The 26,728-nt window shown below is 44.3% G+C and overlaps 1 protein-coding gene across 1 annotated transcript in view; it reads left to right on the top strand.

The window, feature by feature from the left end:
• The first annotated feature begins 663 nt into the window (after positions 1-663).
• Positions 664-26,728, top strand: part of LOC118556598 (SLIT-ROBO Rho GTPase-activating protein 3-like) — a 36,692-nt gene continuing 10,627 nt past the window's right edge. The window contains exons 1-2 of the mRNA XM_036150774.1: positions 664-952; positions 14,557-14,881. Of these exons, the coding sequence (XP_036006667.1) occupies positions 14,812-14,881 (70 nt within the window). The 5' untranslated portion in view covers positions 664-952; positions 14,557-14,811. The remainder of the gene's footprint in view (positions 953-14,556; positions 14,882-26,728) is intronic.

A 26,728-nucleotide genomic window follows, 5' to 3' on the forward strand; every position in this document is an offset into this window, starting at 1 on the left:
GCTGGACGCGGTGGGTAAAGCGTAATATTTCTCAGCGAGCCTTATGGCTCTGCAAGAGAGGACAGGTGGAAGTGTTAATTACGCACAGATTGGATTATCTTTTGAGCAACATAAAAAAAAAAGGTCACACGGGTGCGATCAGTCGACGCATCATGACTACATCTCTGTGTTTTTCACAGCGGTCGGTAGATTTGGGGGGGGGGGGAGGAAAGGGAAGACATCCGCTGCAACAGACAGGAAGCCTGGGAGACGGGGCAGCTCGATCAACACCACCTCTGTGGTTGTCGTTCACGTGAAACGTCGCTCCTTTCTTTCTCCCCTTTCATATCGGCTGCATCTCGCACGCAAATGGGTGGCGAGGCGGGGATGTCTCATGTGATGGTGTGGCACCAACGTGGCACAAGGTCATCAGGAGCAGGTTTAGAGCAGAAACGGCAGGGATGGATGGATGGATGGATGGAGCACAGGGAGAGAGAGAGGGGGAAGATGCCGAGGGAGAAAGACGGTATATTCATAGCAGCAGCGGTATTTATAGCCGCCCAGAGGAGAGGAGAGGACAGAGTGGGGCGGGGGGGGGGGCGTGGCTTGCGCCGGGGCTTTCTCGCTGCTGCGTACGGCAGAGGGGAGGGGAGGAGACACGCTGCTCTGGCGTGAGTGGAGAGAGGCTATCTGGCATATTTTGAAAGATGGAGGGGGAGGGCTGTGTGTGTGTGTGTGTGTGTCTGAGAAATGAGAGAGGAGAGTACTGAGCTGGGAGAAATCTGTCAGATTCAAACACACTCCGCTCTGTATGAGCACGCCTGCATGTGTGTGTGTGTGTGTGTGAGTGAGTGAGAGTGTGTGTGTGAGTGAGTGAACGCGTGTGGGTCCGTGCGATACAAAATAAACGAGGGATGAGAAGAGAAGAGCAGAGGAAGAGCTAGAAAGGGGCAGAGGAGGACCACAAAGTGAGGTATGTACAGCTGTCATGCTGCCTTTCCATATGATAACAACCTGTGTATGTGTGTGTGTGTGTGTGTGTGATCCATAGAGTGTGATGTTTATTTATGGTGAAGTCTCACTCAATAAACCCTATTTTTCACTTTCCTTTAACAAAAGCAACCACGGCCTGTTTTAAGATCAATTATGTAATGTGTGTGTGCACCATTTGCAGACTGTGTTTACAACGCTCGTGTAATTATCCTGAGGTGTTTCTGTGGCCATTGTGTGGAGCCCCCTCTTCCACAGTTGCCTCAACCATATGGTCTGGTCTACAGCAAACTGCACCTACAACTCAGCACTCTGTTGATGTTGTTTGTCTTTCGGCGGAGCCTTAATTCCCTATTAAATCCCTGTCCTCATCAGCAACACTGTGTGCAATCAGAAGATGCAGGCGAGCAACGCACGCTGCAACGCCGCCTTCCCATTGCAACCGTGCAACTGTGACAAAAAGGAGAAAAACTGCAACCTTCAAAGCTTCTGTTTGTTTGTTTTTTCTACTATATTGAGTGAGTTAAATCAAGAAGGAAGTCCTGATTTAGTCAGGCCATGGTGCATATTGATTTCATCCAAATTTCCTGTAGATTACAGGCTGGAGAGCGACGTTATTAAGATTTAAATCCCCTGACCTGAAACGGCAACAGGGCAGAAAAGGTTTGCAGGCCAACCTGTCCCCTGTGTCGAACGAGGTTTTCTGCGAGCCACATTTGGGGCGCTGCGCTCGCTCAAAGTGCATCATGTGTTACTTATTGGGAGCTGCCCCACTTCCTTCATGTGGCGGTTAGCCTGAGAGCATGTAAGTGGCGGCCTCTGTGACATAACACAAACTAGAGATGTTTCGTTTCATTTGTCCCCACGTTTGGATACGCGGTTGTTTTTGGGGAACGTCTCTTTCAGCGTCGCACATCTAGAGATGGATATTTGGGCCAATTCTACTTTGAAAAAATAGCCGAAGCTCAGTCAGATTAGATTAAAAGCATCCGAGAACAGCAGTTATTTATTCTTTCCCCTTCACTGGCCCATTCTAACGCATCTTTTTGCTTTGACCTGACCCTTCCCGTTGTATTTTTGGCTCAATGTCCTGCTAGAAGGTGGACCTCCACCCCGGTCTCAACTCTTTTGCCGCCTCCAACCGGGTTTCTTCCCTGATAAGCTTGTATTTGGCTTCATACATATTCCCACCAACTCTGACTCACTTTCCTGCTCCTGATAAATAACTAGAAAAGATCCCCCCAGCACGACGCTGCCACTACCATGTTTCATGACAGCGTGTTCAGATTGATGTGTTTTTAGTTTTCCTTCACACAGCACCATACATGTAGACCAGAAAGTTCAATTTTAGTCTTGTCTAACTAAAGCTCCGTCCCTCAATTTACTTACAACCTCCCCTACATAGCTTAGGTCAAGATGGCGGATCTTATGGCTTTGTTTTTAATAATCCCTTCCAATTTATACAGGACAGATTCTCCTACATGAGCTGTAGATATCTGCAGCTCCTCCAGTGTTACCATGGGCCTTTTGGCTGCTTCTCTCATTAAAGCACCTTCCAAGTCCGCCTATCAGTATAGTGGCCATGTATTGCTAGGTTTGCATTTTGTGCCATACTCTTTCCATTTTCAGATGATGGATTGAACAGAGTTCTGGGAGATATTCAAAGCTTGGAATATTCTAGAACTTAACGCTGGTTTAATCCTCTCCACTATCTTCTCCCTGACCCGTCTGCTGTGTTCCTCGGTCTTCATCACAGGTGTCAAACTCAAGGCCCACGGGCCGAATCCGGCCCGTCAAGGTAAATTATCCGGCCCTCAAGAGCCAATAAAAAAAGGCATATCATGTCATAAAGTAGAGGTATATATCCTTTTAAAGTGTATAAAGTGGCTAAAACTGTGCCTCCTGTAAGTGTAACTCACCCCAATATTAACTTTTCTTGCAGATAAACTGTATAAACTGGGCCTAAGGTTGCTATTTCTATGTTACTGTGCATTTTTTATACTTCTATGTGAACTTGAATGAAATTATGAAATGAAAAGTATCGTCTATACACGTGCAACCGGCCCTTTTAATGACATCATGACGTCAAAGTGGCCCCATATGGAAATGAGTTTGACACCCCTGGTCTTCATGATGCTGTAAATGACACAGGGGTGGGCTCTAACTCAGTTGATACGTCACTTTTATTGGGAAATGATTATGTGGGATTTTATTTTGGGGGTGTCAGACTCAAAGACTGAAGGCAAATGCACAACGGCCTTCTTTAGATTTTATTTTTCATCAATTTTCTTCCACTTCACAACTATGTACTACACTGTGTTAGTCTGTCACACAACATCCCAAACAAAAACATAGAAGTTTATCATTTTAGTTCAGTTCAGTTCATAAAACACTTTATCAATCCTGGAGGGAAATTAAATGTTGTTGTAGCTCGTTACACAACGTTCTTCAAAGAGTTCTTGTAGATGCTGATGGCCGCAAGAAGGAAGGATCTCCTGTAGTGATAAGTCCTACAGCAGATCTGAGGAAGCCTCTGACTGAAGACTCTCACTGGGTTTACTTGTGCAAAATTCCTTGATTGGATTGAAATCTGAATACACAGTTTATATGGGCACAAAATCAATTAATCTGGTCATGTGTGCGTTTACATGCGCCGGGCTTTATTCAGAATAGAAACTCTCTGACATACCTGGAGATTTCAAATTACCTTAAACATAGCGACAGAAGTGTCAGGATTGAGTTAAATGGATCAGAACCAGAGCGCAGACAAGAGCAGAGAGGCTGCATGTTGAATATTGAGTTGTGAAAATAAAGCAAGATGGCAGGGAAAATGGGAATCAGAAGCACGGCACGGAAGATACCAGAATGGGGTAATAAGACAGAGGACCTGACAATGAGCGTGACAGAACTGGCTGAACTTATAGGGGAGCAGACGGAAGGAACAGCAGGTGGACAAATGAGCACAGGTGAACTGAATGAAGGCAGTTAGGCTGCAGGGGAGGGAGGACAGTGAACTGGCAGGGGCAGGGGGAATACAGAATCTAACAGGGAACATGAAAATGGCCAGACACGAGGGGAAACCTAGCTAAACTAAGAAGGCAGAAAATAAAAAATCCAGCAGGACTTCTGAGATCAGAAATAACAGAAGCAAACTAAAACAGAAACCGAAAATAACAGACACAATAATGCACTCTAAACATAAATGCTGAACAGAGAACTGAACTGATGACATAAACAAGGGCCTAAGGATACAAAATACTAAAGGTGTCAAACATAAGCAGACTACAGGATCCCCACAGAGCTACAAGAAGTAATCAAACCCCTGGGAATCCTGACAAGAAAAAGTAGTACTTCTGTGCTGAAAAAAACCCTAAACAAACGCTGAAGCGTGTTTGTTCTGCGTATCCTTCCTGCGTGCTCAGAATCGTTTGGCGTTATAACCAGAGCACACAGTGGGACCGGTGTGTGCATTTAAATCTCACACCACTAGCTCAGTACGTGACTGGTGCATGCCTGACTGCACGCTCAATTTGGTGACACAAGTATATCGCCATATTCTTTAGTTATGGGCCGAGAGACCTAGTGCACACATGCACCCCTACCCGAATGACACGGTCGGCACAAACCACCCGTCTCATTCGAAATACAATTAGATTCCGATTGAGCTTAATTCAATCATAATATTCCGATTGGTGTGCTTACATGACGCATTTTTATTCCGTTCGTCCCTGTATTCCGATTGCTTATGTCCATGCAAACGTAGCTGTTATTGTATGACAGTTTTGTGAAGATGAGGCTCAGGGTTGCCTGTAGCTTTCCTCATTTTATGAAGAATCCTTCTTTTGGTTGTAACATTAAGAATTAGGAAAAAGAGGTCATGTATCTTTAAGCATTCCCTTTTTTTCCAAATGTGTCCCTGTCTTATTGATGGTGAACTAGCCTGCAAAGCTACCAGCTGACTGAAATTATGCTTTAAAGCCGCACAAACATAGCATAATGTTAGTATCGATAACGTAAAAGTACAGCGTGTCCATCACGGGTCTGATGGATACTGACTCATCCTTCTGCACGGCGTAAATACGGATCATAGTTGACAGTAGATCCAGATACTGTGGAGGCCTATATTTCAGTTCTCTTTGGGAACATTCCAGTGTTAAAGAAGAAGAATCCGAGCTTTGAGCCCTGTCCCAAAGACGGATGTGTCCAGTGTGCCAGCCGACGCTGTCACACTGACCCTCTGTTTCGTCTAAGGGTTTTTTATTTTATTTCTTTTTTGCCCTCTCCTGAGACCATCAGGTATGCCTTTAATAAACACAGCCTAACGATCCTCCGCGTTATAAGTCAAGCATGGCATGACAACACTGGAAATCTTTGTGAGCTGCTTGGCATCAACCTGAGCTTTCGCAGACGGGGAGCGAGGCCGAATCTAAGAGGCCGTTCATGTCCCGAGTATGATATAGTAAAGACTCACGCTTCTTCGCAAGTATGCAGTGTTTTACAATCTGTATCAAAACTTAAGTCTCCTGAATGTATTTCAGGTGCAGCAATTATGTGCTGCTCTGAAAACTAGCTTTCCCCCCGCAACGTGTGTTTTAGCAGCGATGAGAGGATTAAGCTGCCGCTGAGAGCGTGAAGGAACAGAATAATTGCCTGCTGATTGTGCAGGAGTAAAAGCCTGTGGTGGCATAAGACGGTAGAGTTTCCTGTTTCCGGAGACAAAGGCAGCACATATTGGTGTCTTCTCACACTGATACAAGGTGAACGTAAGCATGCTGTCAATGAAGCCTGGGGGGTGGAGTCGGTTTCAGGGGCCCTACCTGTTGCATCAAGGTGCTTAAAGATTTGCAGTCCACAAGCCAATAAATTGTTGGAAAGCTTTTAGCTGTGGGAATATAATATATATATTTTTTTCAATGTAGCAGGTATGGTTTTGTCCAAATGAAAGGTTCTAACTTTTATACAAAGATGTAATACATATCCCTTTCAACTGTAAAACACATTTTGATGGAACATCCTGTTCTAGTCTTGTGATTTTTTTTTTGCCCTCCTTTTTGTTCTCCTTTTATGGGTCTCTATAGTGGTGCATCTGTCTCCATCCCATCCAGTCAACTCACATCTGTGATTGTGCCACTTACATCCTCTTGCGTCACACAAACTCTGGGTGTCTTCCTTCATTAAAATAAAATTCCAAATAACGTTTTTTTTTGTTTTTTTTTTTGTATTTTTTGCATTCTAACTTGTTTAACAAGAAATAAAGTAAATGCCATATAATGTTCTAATTTAAATTTGTAAGTTCAAGTCTGCTTTTGAGTAAATGTTTTGAGTAAAAGTCACTGAATGTTTGTGGTCCCAATTTCAAAATAAATCAAGATAAATGGAATGCACAAAAATCTGGTTTGTATAAGATGAATACTTTGTGTTGCAACTTACATTTTCCTTTGCATACGATTTTAATTTGTCTGTAGCTGTATAAATCGGCTGGAGTTTTTTTCTTCCACTTTCAAATAGTTTTTTCCTTTGTTCAATTTTTACTCTGGTATTTACCCTTATCTTCTAGTCTTGGTGTTTCTTTAGAGCTAATTTTAGATTACACTGGTTTGCTCTTTTTCTACTTCTCTTTTTTTTTCATTGCTAATAATTGTGTGTGTGTGTGTGTGTGTACACCCAAAATTCTCCATCGCGGGACAATAAAGGTCTTCTTATTCTTATTCTTATTCTTGAAAAGGTCTCCCATCGGGGAAAATTGGACCCAAACATTTTTATATACATGTTTCCACATCAACAGACTGAGTTAGCAAACCAAATTTATGCTATTCTTGAGTTGTTGTTGCCAGAAAATGACCCTCGGGTTATAACTTAGACACCCCTGATCCCTGTGGTTAGAATGGGGGAAAACTGATGACCATCCTTTCTATCCCAAACCAGCAGAGTTCCAATCCCTGCTGACTGCATGTTCAATTGCTCACATGGGAGCAGGATATTACCTGCTTGATTTTTGGGGTTTTAGAGGCAGCTCGGAGATGGTCTAATTACATGAGTTTATGATGGATTTGTTTCCTGAAAAGCTTTATGTCGCCAAACAACTTACCAACTTTTCCAAATTGTAAATCTTCCCTTAACCCCGTGTTTCCCTTAACTCCGGCACAAAACACCCCTGACACCTTTGTCCTTCCACTGCCCCCTGGCTGTACTGTCTTCTTCTCCATTCTTCTGCAATACCTTGATGCTTTGGGAAAAAAACAAAACCATCTGCCTTCAATGTCATTACTCCTTGCGGGAGCATATGCCTGCATCTCAGTCGCTCTTAGTTCTACTGACTTTAATTCTCTTGCAGCTAATTATTCTGTTCTCACTACATATCTCAGTAACCTGACTCCGCCGGATGGATTTGCTCCGCATATCCATCTGGAAACCTTCCGTTGAAGTAATTTTGGGAAGGGGCAAAAATACTGGTTAGCTGATTGGCCTATGTTGGTGATAGATGGGCCAAATAAACCAATCAGATCAACGAAGCATATGACGTACTAACAGCAACGACAAAAACACAACCACAAGCTCTTGCCGAAACCAGTCTGGAGAAGAGCAAAAACATCTTTTCCTCTGAGAAAAGCCTCCAGAGCGTTGTTTTGCTCTTCTTTCAGTGAAGAAAAACTCTGTAATTCCGATAAAACTTGCGCCATAGCCACGCTAACGCTAGTTTCATCGGCTGAAGTCGCCATGTTCTTTAGACTGAACTGTCACGCTTTTGGTTGCGTCACACCTCAACCCGCCTCAAAGCCAACGCTGATTGAACGTTCGTTTGGTGAACGGCTCCAAATTTTCTTTAACGGAAAGTAGCCAGACTGATCTGCGAGTAAAAACCTTGAAAGCTCGCGAGATCAGGATGGTCTCACGAGGCTAATATCTCAGTGTCATCTGCAAACATTGCCATCCATTTTTGGCTCCTGCCTGACATTGTCTGTCTTTTCCTTTTAATAACTAATGTTTAAGCTTATATATGTATTCTGCAGTATTGCTATCTTACAATATAGCTGAAGTGGCATAAGTAATCATCTTTATTTTATTTTTTGGCTAATCTACTCTATGTGCACAACAAAAGTGAAATGTGTGAACTGTAAAGGGAAAGTTTCCAGGTCAGTCTAATTCAACCCAACCAAAATACAACTCAATTAGTTTATAGTTATTTGCAGTTGAATGAAACTGACTCCATTTATAATCCAGTTCAACAATCTGATTTAGTGTAATAATGTTAATCCTTATTTGGCAAAACACTGGTTAAATAAGGAAATCAAAGTCATGCATTTAGGTGTGAGAATACTTATCATCAGCAGGGTTGCTGTCTGGTTTAAGTTCATGGGTAGAAAGATGGAGCTAAATGCCGGACAATCGTAAAAGAAAAATTGTGAGAGGCTGCAAGAAACTTTAGACTGTATGGATGCTCGCCTTCCAATTGTGCAACCCCAACACCAGGATTCCACTGAATGTGGAAGTGCTGTGGGAGCGCCGTGGTGCCGGCTGCGGTCACCCTATTCCAGTCGCCCTATTCCACCAGAGGTGTTTCAGAGCAGAGTCCCTCTGCGAGGATTGCAATGGCATAAAATCAAATACCTTTTACGTAATATGTTTGTGGTTGTGGTGTTACAAAATGTGAAGCGGTTCACTGTGTGACTGTCTTTGGAAGATTGTGTTTCATTGATTTCTCCGTCAGCTTTCAGTGCAATAACAAGCTCTGCCTACAAGAACCGCTTCAATCCATCCATCAGTCGTCACACCTGTCTCTCCGAGTGAATGCATAGCTGAAGTGTGGCTGACGGCGCATATTAGCACAAGATCAAGTTTGACCTCTTCGTTCAAATCTCAGCGTTCGGCTGTAACCCCAGCACGATACATACGCACCTTCTCTTTTTTTTTTCAGCAGGCTAAAACTTTAGTTTTTCCCAAAAGAGTTGTTTTCAGGAAATGAGATCATCTGGCTGGGAGCGATTTGTTTCCGTCCTTTTATTTTTGCACAGCCTTAGTTTGGTTTTTATCTGAAGTTTGCAGGGCTCAGGGAGAATTTTCTTGGTACAGAAAGCTCCTTTTGAGAGAACACAGAGCTGCAAGAACCGAACCCATTTGTAAAGTTTTCTGCAAAAATACCCGCAGCATAAAATTACAGTACGCGGTCAAGAAAACAGAAGGTTGTTTGCTGTCAGCAGCATCAGGAAATCCCCTCCAGAGAATCAGGACGTTGCAGCTAACACAATGTCCCGTTTGTGCTGCCTCACTCTTTGTACTCGTGTTTTTTTTTCCCTCTGATGAAATTGGTCGAAAAATCACATGGCAGTAAGGAGCTAATACTGTACACGATGCACCATTTCCTCTCTTGCCATCAGTTTATTCCTCACAGCATCGCATTCCTCCTTTCATTAACCGTGACTTCAAGCATAAAAATCTGTTCTCCAATAACCTCCATTTCTCTAGCCTCCCTGGCCTTTCAGCTTTGAGCTGCTTCTTTTTCTCCTGATCTCTCTCTCTCTCTCTCCTACAACCCCCTCCTGTTTCTTTCTCAGATCATTTACATCCGCTTTGTTCTTCTCAGATTAGGGTCGCATGCTGACGAAACCCCTCCGTACACTTCGGTGGTCTCAGGGCCTCGCTCCCTCGTTCGCAGACGTCCCTTTTGTGCGTTTTGTGCCGCTTCTGCATTTACTCCCTGCTTCCTTCTGAAACCGTCGCTGAAACGCGTCTGATTCACAACCGCCGCACTGCCCTGGCGGAGGAAATGAGAGTACAGTTCAGAGCTGAAAGAATGAGCGGTCGACTTCAGTTAAGCTTGAGGTGTGAGGCGTGCCTGACGTTTGAGGCCATCTTCATCTTCGTTTCTCACTCTTTTTTTTTGATGTGACGCTTCGCCGTGCCTCAAAAGCAGACAGAATTCAACCTGTTTGTTGTAGAGGATGGCGGGGTTGTCCAAAACCAAAAGACATCTTTAGAATCTGTCTGTCAGTGAAAGGAGTACCTTTTGGCACGCATCACAGAGTGCCGACACACAGGATGTGAGATGTGAATATGTCTGCATCTGTTTGCTTTCAAGGGTGTGTATTTATGTGTCTGCTTGTGTTCATTTTTTAAAGGAACGTAAGAACAGATCTAAGAACGCATTGTCATCCCTTAAAAATAACAAAGCCTGTCAGCAATTTAAGTTGTCAGTTGTGCGAATAAGACTAATGGCAGCAGGTCTCCTTATTGGAATCTTTTCAGAGTTGCTGGAACGCAACCGGCTGGGTTCCAGAAATGTCTGAATGCAGCTCATAAGGCACTTCGGTTTGGTACAGCGTCACCAGAAAGTATTAATACCACTTTGTTACAGTCTTCAAATAAAGGCTTTCAAAAATAATTGGTACAGAATAATTAACTATGAGTCTTTTCAGGTTATGTCTCTACCATCCTGACCCACTGTTTGGGATTTTGTCCACTTCTATGTAGATCCTCTCAAGTTCAGTCAGGTTGGATGGGGAGCATCTGTAGCCAGTTGTTTTAGGTCTTTCCAGTGATGGTTAGTTGGATTTAATTCCAAGTTCTGGCTGGACCACTCAAGGACATTGGCAGGCTCTTTCTGAAGCCGCTCGTTCTGTCTTATGGCTGGGTGCCTTGTATCAAAGTCCTGTTGAAATGACAATTTGTTTGCTTAGTCTGATCTAGCACTCTAGAGAAGGTTTCCTTGGTGAATCTCTGTATTTTGCCTTGGTCATCTTACCCTCCATGCAAACAAGTCACCCAGCAACAAAAGAAAATATTCCCACACCATAATGCTGCCGCCTCCATCCTTTACAGAAATGCATCTCTGCATTGGACCATGGTATTAATTTAGGGGCTTCCATCTTCTTTCAGTATCTAATGATAAACTCGACAGCTGCTGCGGTTGTTTTTTTAAAATACGGGAGTTCTGATTCTTGTTTTGGAGTTGCCACAACAGTGACTCTACCTCCTACCGAATTAGCAACCAGTCTTCCAACGTTTCTTCACGTGACTCGCTGCACTTCGAAGCAGTTAATAAAAATAGTAACGGTTCCTTGTAGCCATTACTTATGGAAAAGCAGAATAAGTGAGTTGACCTGTAGTGAGCGGCTAACAGTTGGTACTAATGCACAAGGGGCATCCCCAGGTGCCAAGTGATCAGCACTGCCTGCTTTCTTTTTCAGACACAACATTCATATATTCTTTGCTCTGATGAAACCAAATGTTGTATTTTGGAGTTTTTTTTCTTGGTCTGATAATCTCTAAGGTCCTTTTTGACAAAGTTCTAGTTGGCTGCCATGTCTGTTTGGTCTGTCTTCCATGCTTGGTTGGTGGAGTGCATGATGTTTAGCACTGTTGTGTGACGGCAAATAGGGTGTTGGGTCCATATATCTCAGCCCAGGACATTCCATGTTTTACCTATTTCCTTCCATTGTGAAAAAAAAACTTTGATGTGATGTGATCCTAAATTGTCTTCAAGTATGAGTTTATGGACAAATAAGCCTCATGAGATAAATTATGTTGAATAGACAATAGGGATTTGTGTAAAGATATCTACTGGCTCCTAATTGTGGTTGAAAGCTGGTTGATATATGGCTCACCAAGCCTGACTTTCATGATTTTGTTCAGGCTAAATTTGGATGGGCTAAAAATGTCCAGTTTTCACCGTAAAGACAAGGACTGACTAATCACAACTGGTCATAAAGTAGATGTCCATGGTCATCCAATGTTTAGAGCAGGGCTATCAAACTTCAGTCCTCAAGGACTGGGGTGTCCTGCAACTTTTATGTGTCCTTGATCCAACATATCCAAGTCAAATAATCAGGTAATTAGCAGGATTCTGGAGAACCTGACTGCATACTGAGGAGCTATTTCAGCCATTTGATTCAGGTGTGCTGGACCAGGGACACATCTAAAAGTTGCAGGACACTGGTCCTTGAGAACTGGAGTTTGACACCCCTGGTTTAGAGGGTGTTGTCTGTAGAGATGCACCGATCCAGTTTTTTCCGATGCAATCCAATACCGATACCTGGGCTAGCGTGTCGGCCGATACCCGATACAGATCCCATGCTACTGTTGAATGAATAAACCGTGTACCTTGCCATGTGAGTAAAGTTTTCATAAACATTGTTAAAAAAAACGTCTGCATGTTCTTTAGCATGGTGCTTTTCGAGCTGCTTACTTAAGTTTGTGCCGTTGACTTTACCAACCTTATCAACCCCCCTCGCAACTTATGCATTGCAGATGCTGCATGTTGCAGTCGGACTTGTTGGCATATCAAGTTTGAAATGTTTCCAAATAGTAGACTTGGCTCGCTCCGGCGCTTGCTCTGTGTTTGCTCATCGCTAACTGCTGTGCGTGCTCTGTGTAACCAATGTTTCAAACATAGAAAAGAAGTGAATAGATCGCGGTGACTATATTGTGGTGTATGAGATTAATAAAAAAAGAAATGACAGGATCAGTATGCTGGATCAACATCAATCCTCCAATATCCGATCCGGCTGATTAGTCAATATCGGAGCCGATATCCGTTTTGGGTATCGGATCGGTGCATCTCCAGTTGTCTGCCATTTGTCTCTGATAGCTTGCGATGGACATTTTCCCCAAAGGCTGCTAGGATATAGGCCTTTCTTTCAGACTCAACCTTTACTAGAATGTCACTCAATGTTTATGCATTTGGCAGGTTAGTGAGGTCGTTATTTACTGTAATACTTGGCACTTGTTATGATCCATCACAGAATCATGTATTGTGTATTTATTTAAAAAAGCTATAAGACTGACAATCTGAAAAAAGGAAAACGGGGCTCCACAGAGGACAGTGAATGGTAATTTTTTCTCTAAGTGTACATTTGAAGAGCGTTAGCTGGCATTTACTCTTTTTTGGTGTTGCCATGATTGTACTCCTGGACCGCTGCCTCTCTATTCTTTGTTTTCTTTCTGTCCTCTTAACCCCAAGTCATGCTGAACCTGATTGTGCTGTTCCCATCCACTAACTCTACATGCTTGCATAGGAGGAGAGATTGCTGCGAAGTCGATAACTTGCTGTAATCGGCAAGACTTTGTTGGAAAAACTTTTACCAACTGGCATTATTTGATCACCTGAGTCTGATCCATTGTAATATGGATGGAATTGGACTGGGTGTAATCTAACTGTATGACTGCAGTGTATTGGAATGAATTAGTTTGATCCGAATACAGTTTGGACCTTCCTGGATTCTGTACAAAAGAACATGAACTGGCTTGTAGAGTGCCTTAGGATTACATTTGATTTGAATTGGTGTTATTATTGGTATTATTTAAGGCTGCATGGTGTCTTGTTGTTTGCACTGTTGCCTGTTGTTCCTGGGCCTTTTCTGCATGGATTTTGTATATTGTTCCTATGCATATTTAATCCCCTTCCACTGTCCTTTTTCTCTATGTTGCCCTGTGATATACTGATGACCTGTCCAGCGTGCACACCACTGTGCCGCTGGAGACAGCCAGCAGCAGGCACGTTTTTAGTTTGCAGAGTGGCAGATTCACAAAATGACAAGAGGATCGAAGTAGATCGTTTTGTTGTTGTTCTTTCTTCATCGTTAAAGTGTATCATTCATTTTTGTGCTACAGATGGAATTTTAACTGGTAAAACGATGAAAATACTGAAGATGGAAATAAAAAAAGAAGCTGCTCTGCTTATTTCAAATCCCAAAAACTGCACAAAAAAAAAATCATATACAAAAAAAATAAATCTATGCCGCAAATGCATACGCATAACATACGATAAGACGATTTGAATTGAGAAACAACTTGCTGTACTTTTGTTGCATGGCAAAAAGTATAATTTAATGTAATTTAGCTTGAATTTTGAGAATAGACATTTTGTTATGTTTATAAGCATTTTATAGCTTGTAGTTGCAGGGATTGTTCTGACGCCAGTGGGACTGGTACTAACCGGGGATGAAGCTGAGTGTATGAGTAGACCATTAATAAATTAAAATGGGCATTCAGAATGGGAAGAAGGTCATTACAGTATTTATGACGTGTTAATATATTCCACATAAAGGTCATCTGTTTTTCCCAGGCTCATTCCTTAGTCACAGCAAAGTTTTTTCAATCTGAGAAGCGTGTTTCACTCTGGCTGCTTTGTTGTGTCATTCGTGGAATAACGTGTTAAAACCACAGGCAAATCAGTCTGTTGGAGGCCTTCAGTCAGTGCTACGTTGCCAATTCTCTCATCTTACCATACAAGAATACTGATTTCCGCTTTTTTTTTTTAAAACATTACTTTTACTGGGCATCCCCAGCCACCGACCTCGAGGCAGCGAATGCCCTTTATTACTGCTGTTATTCATCACCTCTCATCTCCCCATCCCCCCCCATCCTTCAGTTTTATCACTCTGCTCTCTCGCTGTCTGCTCGCCGTTCTGCAGTCTCTCCTCCCTGGTGTCACTGTCCCTTTCCTCTCCTGTCACCCTGATCTCATTTGCCCTCTTCCTCTGACTCTCTTTTCTTCACCCTGATCCGTGTAATCCTCTGGCCCCTTGTGGCCCTCCTGTCATCATATCGGCGCCCTTTCTGATTGCGTTCCCTGTTTGTCTTTCTTCTCAGGCCCGTTCGCCTACGGATCAGGGACCCACTGGATTCCATGGACAAATCGACCCGGCCGACATCCCCGCCGAGAACTGTCTATCGACCCTGACGCTGATGCGCCGCTCGCCGCTGTAGAGCAAGAAGGCAAAAGAGGGAGGGAGGGGATCAGGGGTGTGAAGGGTCACAGACCGCAGAGCTGCAGCAGAAGCCGAGGTTGAGAAGGTCGAGGAGCGAGGGCTTTGGGCGGGAAGGTCAAAGGTCAACAGATCAAAGATGATGACTTCACACGGAAAGCTGAGGAGGGAGAAGGGCAGCCTGGCCGAGTATGAATCTCAGATAAAGGGTAAGTTTCTCTGTACGCGCACGTCTTCCTGTGCACCTATCTGCACACGAGTGTGTTAGAGATGTAGTGATGCGTGAATGTATGCAGATGATCTGCACAGGCGCCCATGCATATACTTGTATGCAGGAGCATCCGCGCCCCTGCATTCAAATGCGCGATGTGCATCCAAAATGGATGGACACTAGAGCAAAACTTTCTTGCAGTTAGAGATTTTTTTTTCCAAGAAGCAGGGGCTATGATAAAAAGCAGAACCTGGCTGGTCTTGGCAATATGAGGATTTCACATGGCGTGTTTATGCGTACTACGGTCTGGCAGGTCCGTATTAAGACAATGTGGTGCCCCTGGGCACTATACCTCAAAGCCCCCCCCCCCCTTACCCGTGCTGTAATTTACGTTTCTGTAATGTAATTTACTATTTACTAACTTACACAACTACATGTAGGCATCTCATTTTAAAATGTTGAAATCGAAAAAATCTTGATTTATTTATCATTTATTATTATTGTGACATCAGTGTTTACAAAACTAATAATTAATGGTCTTTCAACAATTTCAAGTAAATAATATAACAATTTATGAAAAATATATTTTTAAAGCATGTGTCATGTGGTGCCCCCCCCATGGTTGGTGCCCCTGGGCACTGGCCCACTGGCCCTTATGGATAATCCGGCCCTGGGTCTGGAATGTGCGTGTCTTAGCCGGCTGCCTGGCCGTACTGTACTATAACGGGAGGTATTTATAGCTAGTATTAGTGATGTTGTCTCCTCACATCCAGTCAGCCCGGGGCAGAGTAAGGAGGAGGATGGGGAATGTAGCAGGAGAAAAGTGGGATGATGGAGGTATAAAAAGAGAAAGAGAAGAGAGTGGGGTAGGAGAAGGAGAATGAGATTTGATGGAGCAAATTGAAAACGGGGAAATCTCAGATAGCGGTGTTTGTGTTAGCCTTTTCATATTAAAGCGCAGCGTGGGGATGGTGCGCTCGCTGGATCCGCTGTTTGCTTACAAGCTTGTGCAAATAATGTAATGTCACGCTGGATTAAAGCAAGTGATCCAAAAAGTATTATCAAAGTACTCTGACACACAAAGGGAACCTAACCTAGGAGCATTTTCTTCAGATTTCCCCCAAAGAAAAGTTTTTCATTGTGCAGAAATAATACCGTACACACAGGACCTTGAGAAAGTAGTCATACAAGTTGAACATGTTCTCATGTTACAGCCCCAAACCCCAAAGTATTTAATTGGGGTTTTCATGTGATAGACCAACACAAAGTAGCACACAACAGTGAAGTGGAAGGAAAAGAATACAACAGTAGTTGGACACTACTGCTGACCAATAAAATCAACCGCTTTTAAACCAACACCCCCCGGAAATAATCCAGTGCAACCGTGTCCTGTATGGCTCCTGGTAACTCTGGAGCAGCTGCAGAGATCCACTGCCCAGGTAGGAGAATTTGCCGGACTATATCAGTCTTGTGAAGTGGAACAGTTGCTCTGGTTATGGGTGGTGGAAAACTGACGCTGCACAACACAACCTTCCCCACCTTGAATGAATGCTGTCAGCATCGTGGTGTGGTTATGTTATGGTTCAGCAGGGACAGTGAAGCTGGTCAGAGCTAAATGCAGCACAATCATGGTAGAAAAAGTGTTAGATCGAAGCATATTAATTGGTCGGAATGGCCCGGTCAAATTCCAGACATTCAAATTGAGAATGGATGGATTGGAAAGCTGCTGCCCACCGACTCTCTCAGGGTGAAATATTTTGCTGTCCAGGTGTGCTACGCCGATAGAGACAAAGCCTAAAAAAACTCTGCCATTGCCGTGACAGCTTGTTAAAGTATTTTCCGCTATTCCCATTTGTTTTTTTAACCTACAATACATTTTGAAAACCGCGTATCATTGGCCTTTCAATGATCCACTTTGTGTTGTTTTATCACATCCAGTTCCAAAAGCCCGCATTGGACTTTACGATTGCATTGTTGTGCCAGTTCAGACGTGACAGAAAGCGGTAACGGACTACGTTACCCATGATGCAATGTGGTCAAAATGGCCACCAACTCATGTGGTCAAAATGGCCACCAACTCCCATCACGCAACACGGCAAAATGGCCGCCGATCAAGGAAACGGCATCAATTCGGGACGTAACGGACTGCGTTACCCATGATGCAATGTGGTCAAAATGGCCACCAACTCCCATCACGCAACACGGCAAAATGGCCGCCGATCAAGATAAGGTTGCTATAGTGATGGCTATAAAAGCCGATCACACACGATGAGCTTCCTTCTTCCCTGGCTTTTAGCCAACCCGAGAAGACACGCACAGCTGATTCCCACGCCACGTGTTCGATTGCTCGCTGGACCGAGATTTTTCGACGCAACGGTTATTCCCTGCTTTATAACAGGAGGTCGACTTAAATAAGTACTTTTAAATTCCCTCTGATCAAAAGACTGAGAGACGCCGCATCTCCCACTGATCGAAGAGGACCCCGCTTTTGTCTGGCCAACAAAGCGACTGTTGAACCCGGAGGAAGAAACGAAGGAGCTTCTTCCCCGTGCCGCTGCAGCCTGTGGACAACTGCGCTCGTCGAAGCGCGTCCAGAAAGCCACACTCGGAGCGTTCCGGACCAGCCCCGAGGCAACTCAAAGTAACGGGGTTTTTCCCCTTTCATTTCTGTTTCACCAACAGGGTGTTTAGAAGTGCCTGGGCAGGCGTAGAACTTTGTAGGTGTTGGTTAATGCTTTTATTCCACGACGAAGTTGGAATTATTTTGCTGAACATTTTCTTTGTATGTGCATGTATTTTACAATTGATTTTGCTGTGTTGATTTGTGATTCATCAATAACCCCGCCGTGGGTTACCGCCTTATTTCTTTGCATCTTTTCCCTGCTCCCCCCCCCTCTCTCTTTTCGCTTCTCCTTATCAGTTTAATCTCTTTGTCCGAGCAAGTCGCGGGCTTTGCTTTAAACTCCCAGTTAGCTACGCCCCTCGAAGCGAGGCATTACCCCATCAGCGTAAGCGTGGTTACGTCATTAGGACCTCCCCTCATACGTCATCGTAGCAGCCATCTTGGGAGGGTCACGTGTATCTGAACTGTAGGTAGCTTAGCTGAATTAGCTTTCGTAAGATATCAAAGCGTCCAGTGAGATTCCCGAAGCTGTTCTGTCTATCAATGCTGATACGTGAAATGCCGGTGTTTCGAGGGCGGTGTTAAACAACTTTGAGTTAAGTTAAGATCTGCTAACCGCTCATTTTAATCCATTGTTTATTTTGTTTTATTCTTTATTTCCACATATATATTTTGCATGTTTTAGTTTAGTAATGAGTAAGAATTCCAAAGTTGTTTGAATCAGAGAATTACTGTAACAGGGAATTGCTTTTGGTTCAATAAAACCAACCACTGCGGAATAGACATTGTTTTGTGTTCAGTCCAATTCACAGTTGCCTGGGTATTCAGAAATCAGAGCTAACCTCCTTTGGAGTTAACATCTGACATTAATACAGAGACAATATCATTGGATGGTGATAAGGAATAAGGATTTAAACTCTAATTGCAGTTACATTGGGGTTCTCACAGCCTGCTGGATAAACCTGGTCGGTGAACAGTCCGACCTGATCATTTATTCCAGCATAAATGAGTTCATAACAGCAAGTTAACTAATGCATTAGTGGTATAAATACTTATAAGCTTATAGCTAACATCACCACCATTTGAACTATATTTGTTATAGCGAAATTTTGAGTTGAATGATTTATTATTTAAATTATAATACCAAATTATAATTAATAATAATAATAAGCATATTCAACCAGCTTATGGCATAGCATAAATTGGCGTTTCCCTGGGTGGGCGAGTCTACTTATTGGCGTTCCTTTAGACTAAATCGAATAACCAGCAACTTATGAATTTAATGAACACAATCCATATTCCAGCATTTTGACTGCTCACCTTGCCAAAAGGACTATTCAGTCATAATTGATTAAGGAGGTATCATTACTAAATATATACGTGTTTGTGGTGGTTTGAGGTTGTTAACCTGAGGTTTGAATATTGATTTCTGGACTGGAAGTCAGCTAGATTGAAATACACAGCAGCCAGCGTCTGCTACTTGTCAATCAGAGTCTGTGTCGTGTTCTGCTTTGAAAAGAGAGACCCTGCCTCCATCTGGTGGCCAGGATAGGTAGTTGCAGTCACGGTTTTAAAGACAGCTTAGATCGCTCAGTGTCCCGGAGGGACAGTTTTGAAAGTCAGTTTCTTTAAACTTACCTTACGGTTACGCCCTTTTTGTTTTTTTTTTTAATTTTATTTTATTCATATTTTTTTTTTTTACTTATTATCATATCTTAATTTTTTTTTTTTCCTTTTTGAATTTTTATTTTATTTTACTTTTACTATTATTTTATTTTGAACATTTTTCTTTTTTTTTTTTTCCTCCTTTATCCCCTTCTGCTCATCATAAGTGGTCAAAATTGAGCTGTGATTTTGAAACTAAGGTTGCAATTTAGCGGTTTTTAACTGTCATTCTTTGCCACCTCTGAAGCTCCAAAACACTTTGCTATTTTCCACACATGTGTAGAGCACCTGTTCTTAAATAACTTACATCACAAACAAAGCCACAGCTTTATCACTTAATTACTGGCCGAAAGGTTAGTGGTCCATGTCACTCAAAGTTAATATTCTCAAAGTTAAACAAGCATATTAACCGTTCCTAAACATAGGAATTGTAAGTCGCAGGGTTGATTTTCCCTTGCGCAGCCTAATTAAACGCACGTATTTGAATCCACTTTCTGCGGTAAAGTGAGTCATAGTGCGTGTTTGCTGTTAACAGTTAAAGTGAAGCCACTTAACAGTTGTTGTTAGCAGTTGTTGTTTAGCGCTGAGCTAAATTAAAGTGTATGCGTTGTTGCTTAGTGCTAAGCTAGAATACAGCGTTGTTATTTGTTGTCTGTCATTTAGCGCTCTGCTAAATTACAGTGTTGTTACTTGTTGTGTTGTTATCCATAGCTGACACAGAATGGATAGTGAAGATTCCTCAGTGTTTAGGTCTGAAGGAGCTGAAGGTCCAAACCATTCCATTGGAATGGAGGCCCAGGATGTCATTAGCTCACTGCTTAAAATGACACCGGACGAACAAACCCGTCTGAATCAGTTTAACATGGAGGACTGTGAGAGGAGAATTCAGGAATTGGTGGAGGAGGTCCAGAGCAAGCCAAAGGGTAGATTGGTAGCAGATGTTTTGGGTGAATTATCTGCGTTATACCACCGAAGGTTAACGCTAGAGACTGAGAGGCGTGTTTTAGCTGAGGAAAGAATCAGGGAGCTAGAACAGAGAGTTCAGGGCAGCTGTCATCTCACAGAGGAGCGAGAGGAGGATCACATGAGCTTGCAGACTGAAGGATCTGAGTATGAGGACTCCAAAGGAAAACATGGAGATCACACCTGGAGGACATTGGATGAACTGGGCCCTCAGACACCTTCTGAGCGAAGGGTAAGCGAAGGTCAGGACCGATATAGCAGTGTGATACGAAAAGAAATGCCTAAACAACTTAAGGTGGCAATCAGGACTGACCCACATGATGTAAATCATGGGAAAACACCTGCTTCCCACCTGACCCCTGACACGGCCCGCTATGATCTTTTCCCCCCACCAGGGCGACGAGAGCACCGTTCCTGGGACACAGGTGAACCCCACTCCTCTGAACTGCGTCCACGGACAAGAGTTCATGACAGGGGGGGTCCCCCTGCGTCCCACGAACGGCCGCCTCCGCCAGGTAGGTGGTCAGAACTGGAACCTCCCTCCTATCGTGGTTACCGCAGGCAGGAGTCGTCAGGAGAGGACTCAGATGGACCAGCTCCGATCCCTGAACAGGGACTGCGGATGCGTCAACTTGAGTCCCTGGCCCGAGACATAGAGCGTTTTGATCCTAGCAATACAGAATCCACCATTGATGACTATCTCAGAGAGGTAGAGCGCTGTCTGTTAGACTTATATAGCCCCTCGGCTCGAGAAAAGTTGAGGCTTATCTGGAAAACCACGTCCAGAAGTGTCCATGTTTTCATAGAAAGCCTCCCTCCAGCTACACGTGACCGTTACTCAGCTCTTTGTCAGGCTTTAAGAGAAGAATATTCTGTGTTTACAGACCCAGCTTCTGCGACTCTTGGAGCTTTTGCAATTCAGCACAAGAGAACTGAAGCACCAAAAGAGTACTACCGTCGCTTGCGGGCTGCTTACTTTCAGGGACGAAATGCTCCCGGCTTGGAGGAAGACCACGCTTTCAAATCTTTGTTCCTCCATAATCTTCATGAAAGCGTGCGTTATGAGGTTACCATGCATTGTAGAACCAAGAAACTTACCATGCAGGAAATCAGGAAATACGCGCAGGTGGCATGGGAAACACGTGTCCGGCCCAACAAAGGAGCCGATAGTGATAAAAAGGTTCTGCAGATTCAAGCCGAACCAGAAAAGAGTTTAGGTCTGGAGGGACATGAGATGCCTCCCTTCAAACCTAAAACTAGATTTGGTCCCAAGAAGCAACATGGTTTTGAGCCGCAGCAGAAGAAAGCTTCTCAGGATAGGAGAGGTCAGCATGGCAGCATGGAAGGTGAGAGGTTTCAAAAAGGGCACAGGCCGGATCCAGCTCGATACGGTAAGCAAACTGACAGGCCAGAAAGGTCGAAAAGCACACATGACAACAAAGGCTGGAACCTGCGCATGGAGGAGTCAATGAGAAAGGAGATGGAGGAGATTTGTCGCAGGTTGCTAGCCGAAACAGTGCATCAGATCGCGCCGCAGCCATCCCAGCCAACATCCAATCCTGTCGACCCTCCTGGAAAACCAGGCTCAAAACACCCGCCAGCATGACTAGGCGTGGACCAGGCTTCCCCTTCTAACAGAGTGTATTTGATTAAGTGGGGGAACCAACCGAAAAATCACCAACAACCTTCTAAGATCCCATCAGCAGGTGATCAGAAAGCCCCTTTTCTAAGGTTTTTAGGTGAGCTAAACCATCATGAAAATGCACACCGCTTATACTGCTCAACAGTTATCGGAGGATGTGTAACTGCAAATGCTCTTTTAGACACGGGTTCCGAGATCAGTCTAATGTGCTCAGATTTGTTTGATGAGGTGACCAGAGCTATGGTGTCTCTTGGGAAACCGTTACAGGTGGAGACCTGTAACGTGGGCATCACCAGCTACACTCAGGATCAGTCATGCATCACCAAACGGGCGTGGTTAGACATCACTTTCCGTGACATGACCCTGGTGCACCCCATCTACATATGTACTTTGGACACAGAACCTTTTCTTGTGGGTCAGGACCTGTTGAACAGGTTAGCCCCACTCATTGACTGCTATCATGGTCATCTTTGGGCCCAAGTGGGGACTCCCAAGCCCCTCACTTCTGGAAGTGGACTGTCCGTCCCTATCAACCAGGTGACATGCTCCGAGGAGCCCAAAGAACTTTTAGCACCATTTCTGCCTTCCACAGAGCCGATTTCCAAATCCTCTGACACACCCCTGCTTGAGCTGAACAACCGCTCAGCTTACCTTTTAGTGGAGAATCCAACTCGCATGCCGATCCAAGTGGTGGCGAAGAAACCTCTTGGGGTGCTCATCGAAAGCTCTTTCCACGACTTTGAGCTGAGCATTCCCGTCATCGGAGACCTGCCCTTATCCTTGACCGGCAGACAGGACTCTCCAGACACCGTGTTTACTTTTCCTTCCAACATGATCCAAATAAGGCGACATGAAGCTCGGCCTGCTGGATCTATTTGTGGTGCAACGCTTGAAGCTGAAGGAAATCTGTTGGTGTATGCGACAGCAACCGACCCAACAGAACCAGCACCAAATCAACCAGGGGACCGGGACTCAACCACTGAGCCCTGCCCTGGTTTCGAAACAGAAATTATGCAACAGCTGGGAAAAGCTGATGCTCTGACTACTGAAACAGAGGAAACAGCACTTAAGGAGCTGTTTTATGAGTTTCAGCCCATTCAGCCCAAAGATTCAAACGAACTTGGGATCACATTGACACATGTCCACGACTCACCAGTAGGAGAACACAGAAGCTGCAAAGCTAATCTGAAAACTCTCCAACAGGTGACGTCCCGGCCTTCAACGGCCCCGGACACCCAGGAGTATGTACAAGGCAGCTTAACCTGCAGCCAGTTACAACCCACACGACCGCCAGACCAAGCCCTGCTTCAGCGAAGGGGGGTTATATTTCCGTGGTCACATTTGCAGATTGACTGGATCGGCCCAGTCCCTGAATCGTTAAGAGATAACAAATATCTCTTGACAATAACAGGCAGTTTCACAGAATGGGTCGAATGTTTGCCGGCACTGAATGACACCGCTGTCACCACAGCAGCCCTGCTGCTAAATCACGTTTTCAGCTGGTGGGGCCTTCCCCTGTCCATCAACTCGGACAGAGGAACGTCAAACATTATGACCGTGCTTTTCAACATGTTGGGCGTGGAAGTTAAATTCCACATCACCTACCGCCCACAGTCATCCGGACAGGTGGAGCGAATGAGCTGCACCGTGGCCAGCATGTCAAAGGAACATGCCAGTAGCCATGACGGGGACCGGGATGCAAAGCTTCCCCTGGTCCTAATGCTAGTCCGCTCTACCTCACCATGCTCCACAGGGGTGACACTTTTCCAGATGATGACAGGAAGGCAAAGGACACTTCCCCTGAATCTCATCTACCAGCCCGAAGACGTCAGTATGACAACCGTCTACACTGCCCACCAGTGCGTCACTGACTTAAAAGACCGTCCCCGAACGACTCTCGCGTGGCCTCGAAAGAACCTAGAAGCCAGCGTGCAAAGTCCAGAGTACACATGGGTTCAAGCGAACCAAACTAAACCGTCCACTAAACTCTCCTCACAGGGAACGGAGCCTAACTCCGCCCCCGCCGAAGAGAACGATGCATAGCATTAAATAGGACAAGTGCATGTTCAATCAGGACACTTTAAACATGCACTAATAAAGCAAGTGTCCATACATAACTTCACGTCTATAATTTCACACTCAGCCATAACACCATGCATTGCTTTGGAAACGCTCACAGAAGTGGTAAAGAATGACATGATGTATACTCAGGTTGTTAGAGATTTAATGCAGGACCTCACTCGAGAGGTTAGCTCATCCATAAATAGCCTTGCTGAAGGACGGATTCCTCCGTACCTGGTACCAGTAGATTTGGTCGAAAAGGTTCTCAAATCTGCCTCTAGTGAAACACTGCAACCACCACAAATACACCTGGCGTACAGCCTAGGTAGTGCAATTCCGATATTTGTAAATCCTGACAACTTGGAGATAGGATTTATGCTAAACCTTCCCATCATTGAAAGAGCTAATGTGTATAGGCTTAAATCAGTATTGAATGTCGGTTTTTGGCAAGGTGAGACCCACGTACACCTACAAACTCCCTCAATATTGGCCTATCATGATGCTGACCCCAAACTTTATTTAGTCCCTAATTGGATTTGTGTACCAAAACCAAAGACATCCACTGGGTATGCCTCAGCAACCCATTTATCAGAGACGTTACCAATTACCTGTGTGGTCTAAGGAATGAATCCCCTGAACAGAACGGTCAGGCTAGAATGACCCTTAAAGATGCAGGTGTGGAAACCAAATACGACTCAGAGATTGAAATAATAGATGTCTTTAAGGGATACAATTTCAGCATTGATGTCGGCATTGAAAGACAGCTTTTACTTGCAGGCACCCAGCTGATTAAATTCAGTCTCACTCCATCAGAGTTGAGCTCGGTCCCTCTGCTTCGCTTCCCCAGAGCTACAGAGTCGACCGACACTCACATTATGACCATTATTGTGGTTCTCCTTGTATTTGGATGGGCCATCACTACTGCGATGGCGTATGCAGCATACAAGCAGATCAAACAGTTGCAAACCAGGATTGACACCCTCACCTTCGTCGCCCCAGGTTCGTAACATCAGCTCCTCAAAGGCCATAAGCTGATTAGACTACGAACCGCTGTCTCTTTCCTTTCCCTTTTTCCCTCTCTCCTTTCTTTGGTTCAAAGTTCAAACCTGATGACCAATGAATGTATTGACAATGGTGATTGTGAAGTTTGCATTTCTTTTTTTTTATTATTACTTTATTGTTGCCTTATTAGCCAGTAGAAATGACTAGCTATAGCTTAGTCCTGCCCAGGCTAGGTCACTGACCCAGGCACAATGAATGCTTTGTTTTTCCTCCTCTTGGATGATGAACTGAACTGCATGAATCCCAATGGACTACTAGAAAGACTATTAGGTTGTTCCACTCATGCACAACGGATTTTCGTCACGCCAGAATGGACTTGGTTGTAGCTTTAAAGACTGTGACCAGCATCCCACTCTTCAAAGCTAAAGGGGGGTATGTTGTGCCAGTTCAGACGTGACAGAAAGCGGGCATCGATTCGGGACGTAACGGACTGCGTTACCCATGATGCAATGTGGTCAAAATGGCCACCAACTCCCATCACGCAACACGGCAAAATGGCCGCCGATCAAGATAAGATTGCTATGGTGATGGCTATAAAAGCCGATCACACACGATGAGCTTCCTTCTTCCCTGGCTTTTAGCCAACCCGAGAAGACACGCACAGCTGATTCCCACGCCACGTGTTCGATTGCTCGCTGGACCGAGATTTTTCGACGCAACGGTTATTCCCTGCTTTATAACAGGAGGTCGACTTAAATAAGTACTTTTAAATTCCCTCTGATCAAAAGACTGAGAGACGCCGCATCTCCCACTGATCGAAGAGGACCCCGCTTTTGTCTGGCCAACAAAGCGACTGAACCCGGAGGAAGAAACGAAGGAGCTTCTTCCCCGTGCCGCTGCAGCCTGTGGACAACTGCGCTCGTCGAAGCGCGTCCAGAAAGCCACACTCGGAGCGTTCCGGACCAGCCCCGAGGCAACTCAAAGTAACGGGGTTTTTCCCCTTTCATTTCTGTTTCACCAACAGGGTGTTTAGAAGTGCCTGGGCAGGCGGTAGAACTTTGTAGGTGTTGGTTAATGCTTTTATTCCACGACGAAGTTGGAATTATTTTGCTGAACATTTTCTTTGTATGCGCATGTATTTTACAATTGATTTTGCTGTGTTGATTTGTGATTCATCAATAACCCCGCCGTGGGTTACCGCATTTTTTCTTTTCATCTCTTTCCCTGCTTCCCCCCCCCCCTCTCTCTTTTCGCTTCTCCTTATCAGTTTAATCTCTTTGTCCGAGCAAGTCGCGGGCTTTGCTTTAAACTCCCAGTTAGCTACGCCCCTCGAAGCGAGGCATTACCCCATCAGCGTAAGCGTGGTTACGTCATTAGGACCTCCCCTCATACGTCATCGTAGCAGCCATCTTGGGAGGGTCACGTGTATCTGAACTGTAGGTAGCTTAGCTGAATTAGCTTTCGTAAGATATCAAAGCGTCCAGTGAGATTCCCGAAGCTGTTCTGTCTATCAATGCTGATACGTGAAATGCCGGTGTTTCGAGGGCGGTGTTAAACAACTTTGAGTTAAGTTAAGATCTGCTAACCGCTCATTTTAATCCATTGTTTATTTTGTTTTATTCTTTATTTCCACATATATATTTTGCATGTTTTAGTAATGAGTAAGAATTCCAAAGTTGTTTGAATCAGAGAATTACTGTAACAGGGAATTGCTTTTGGTTCAATAAAACCAACCACTGCGGAATAGACATTGTTTTGTGTTCAGTCCAATTCACAGTTGCCTGGGTATTCAGAAATCAGAGCTAACCTCCTTTGGAGTTAACATCTGACATTAATACAGAGACAATATCATTGGATGGTGATAAGGAATAAGGATTTAAACTCTAATT

The sequence above is a fragment of the Fundulus heteroclitus genome, chromosome 1, assembly GCF_011125445.2.
Source record: "Fundulus heteroclitus isolate FHET01 chromosome 1, MU-UCD_Fhet_4.1, whole genome shotgun sequence".
Taxonomy (NCBI): Eukaryota; Metazoa; Chordata; class Actinopteri; order Cyprinodontiformes; family Fundulidae; genus Fundulus; species Fundulus heteroclitus.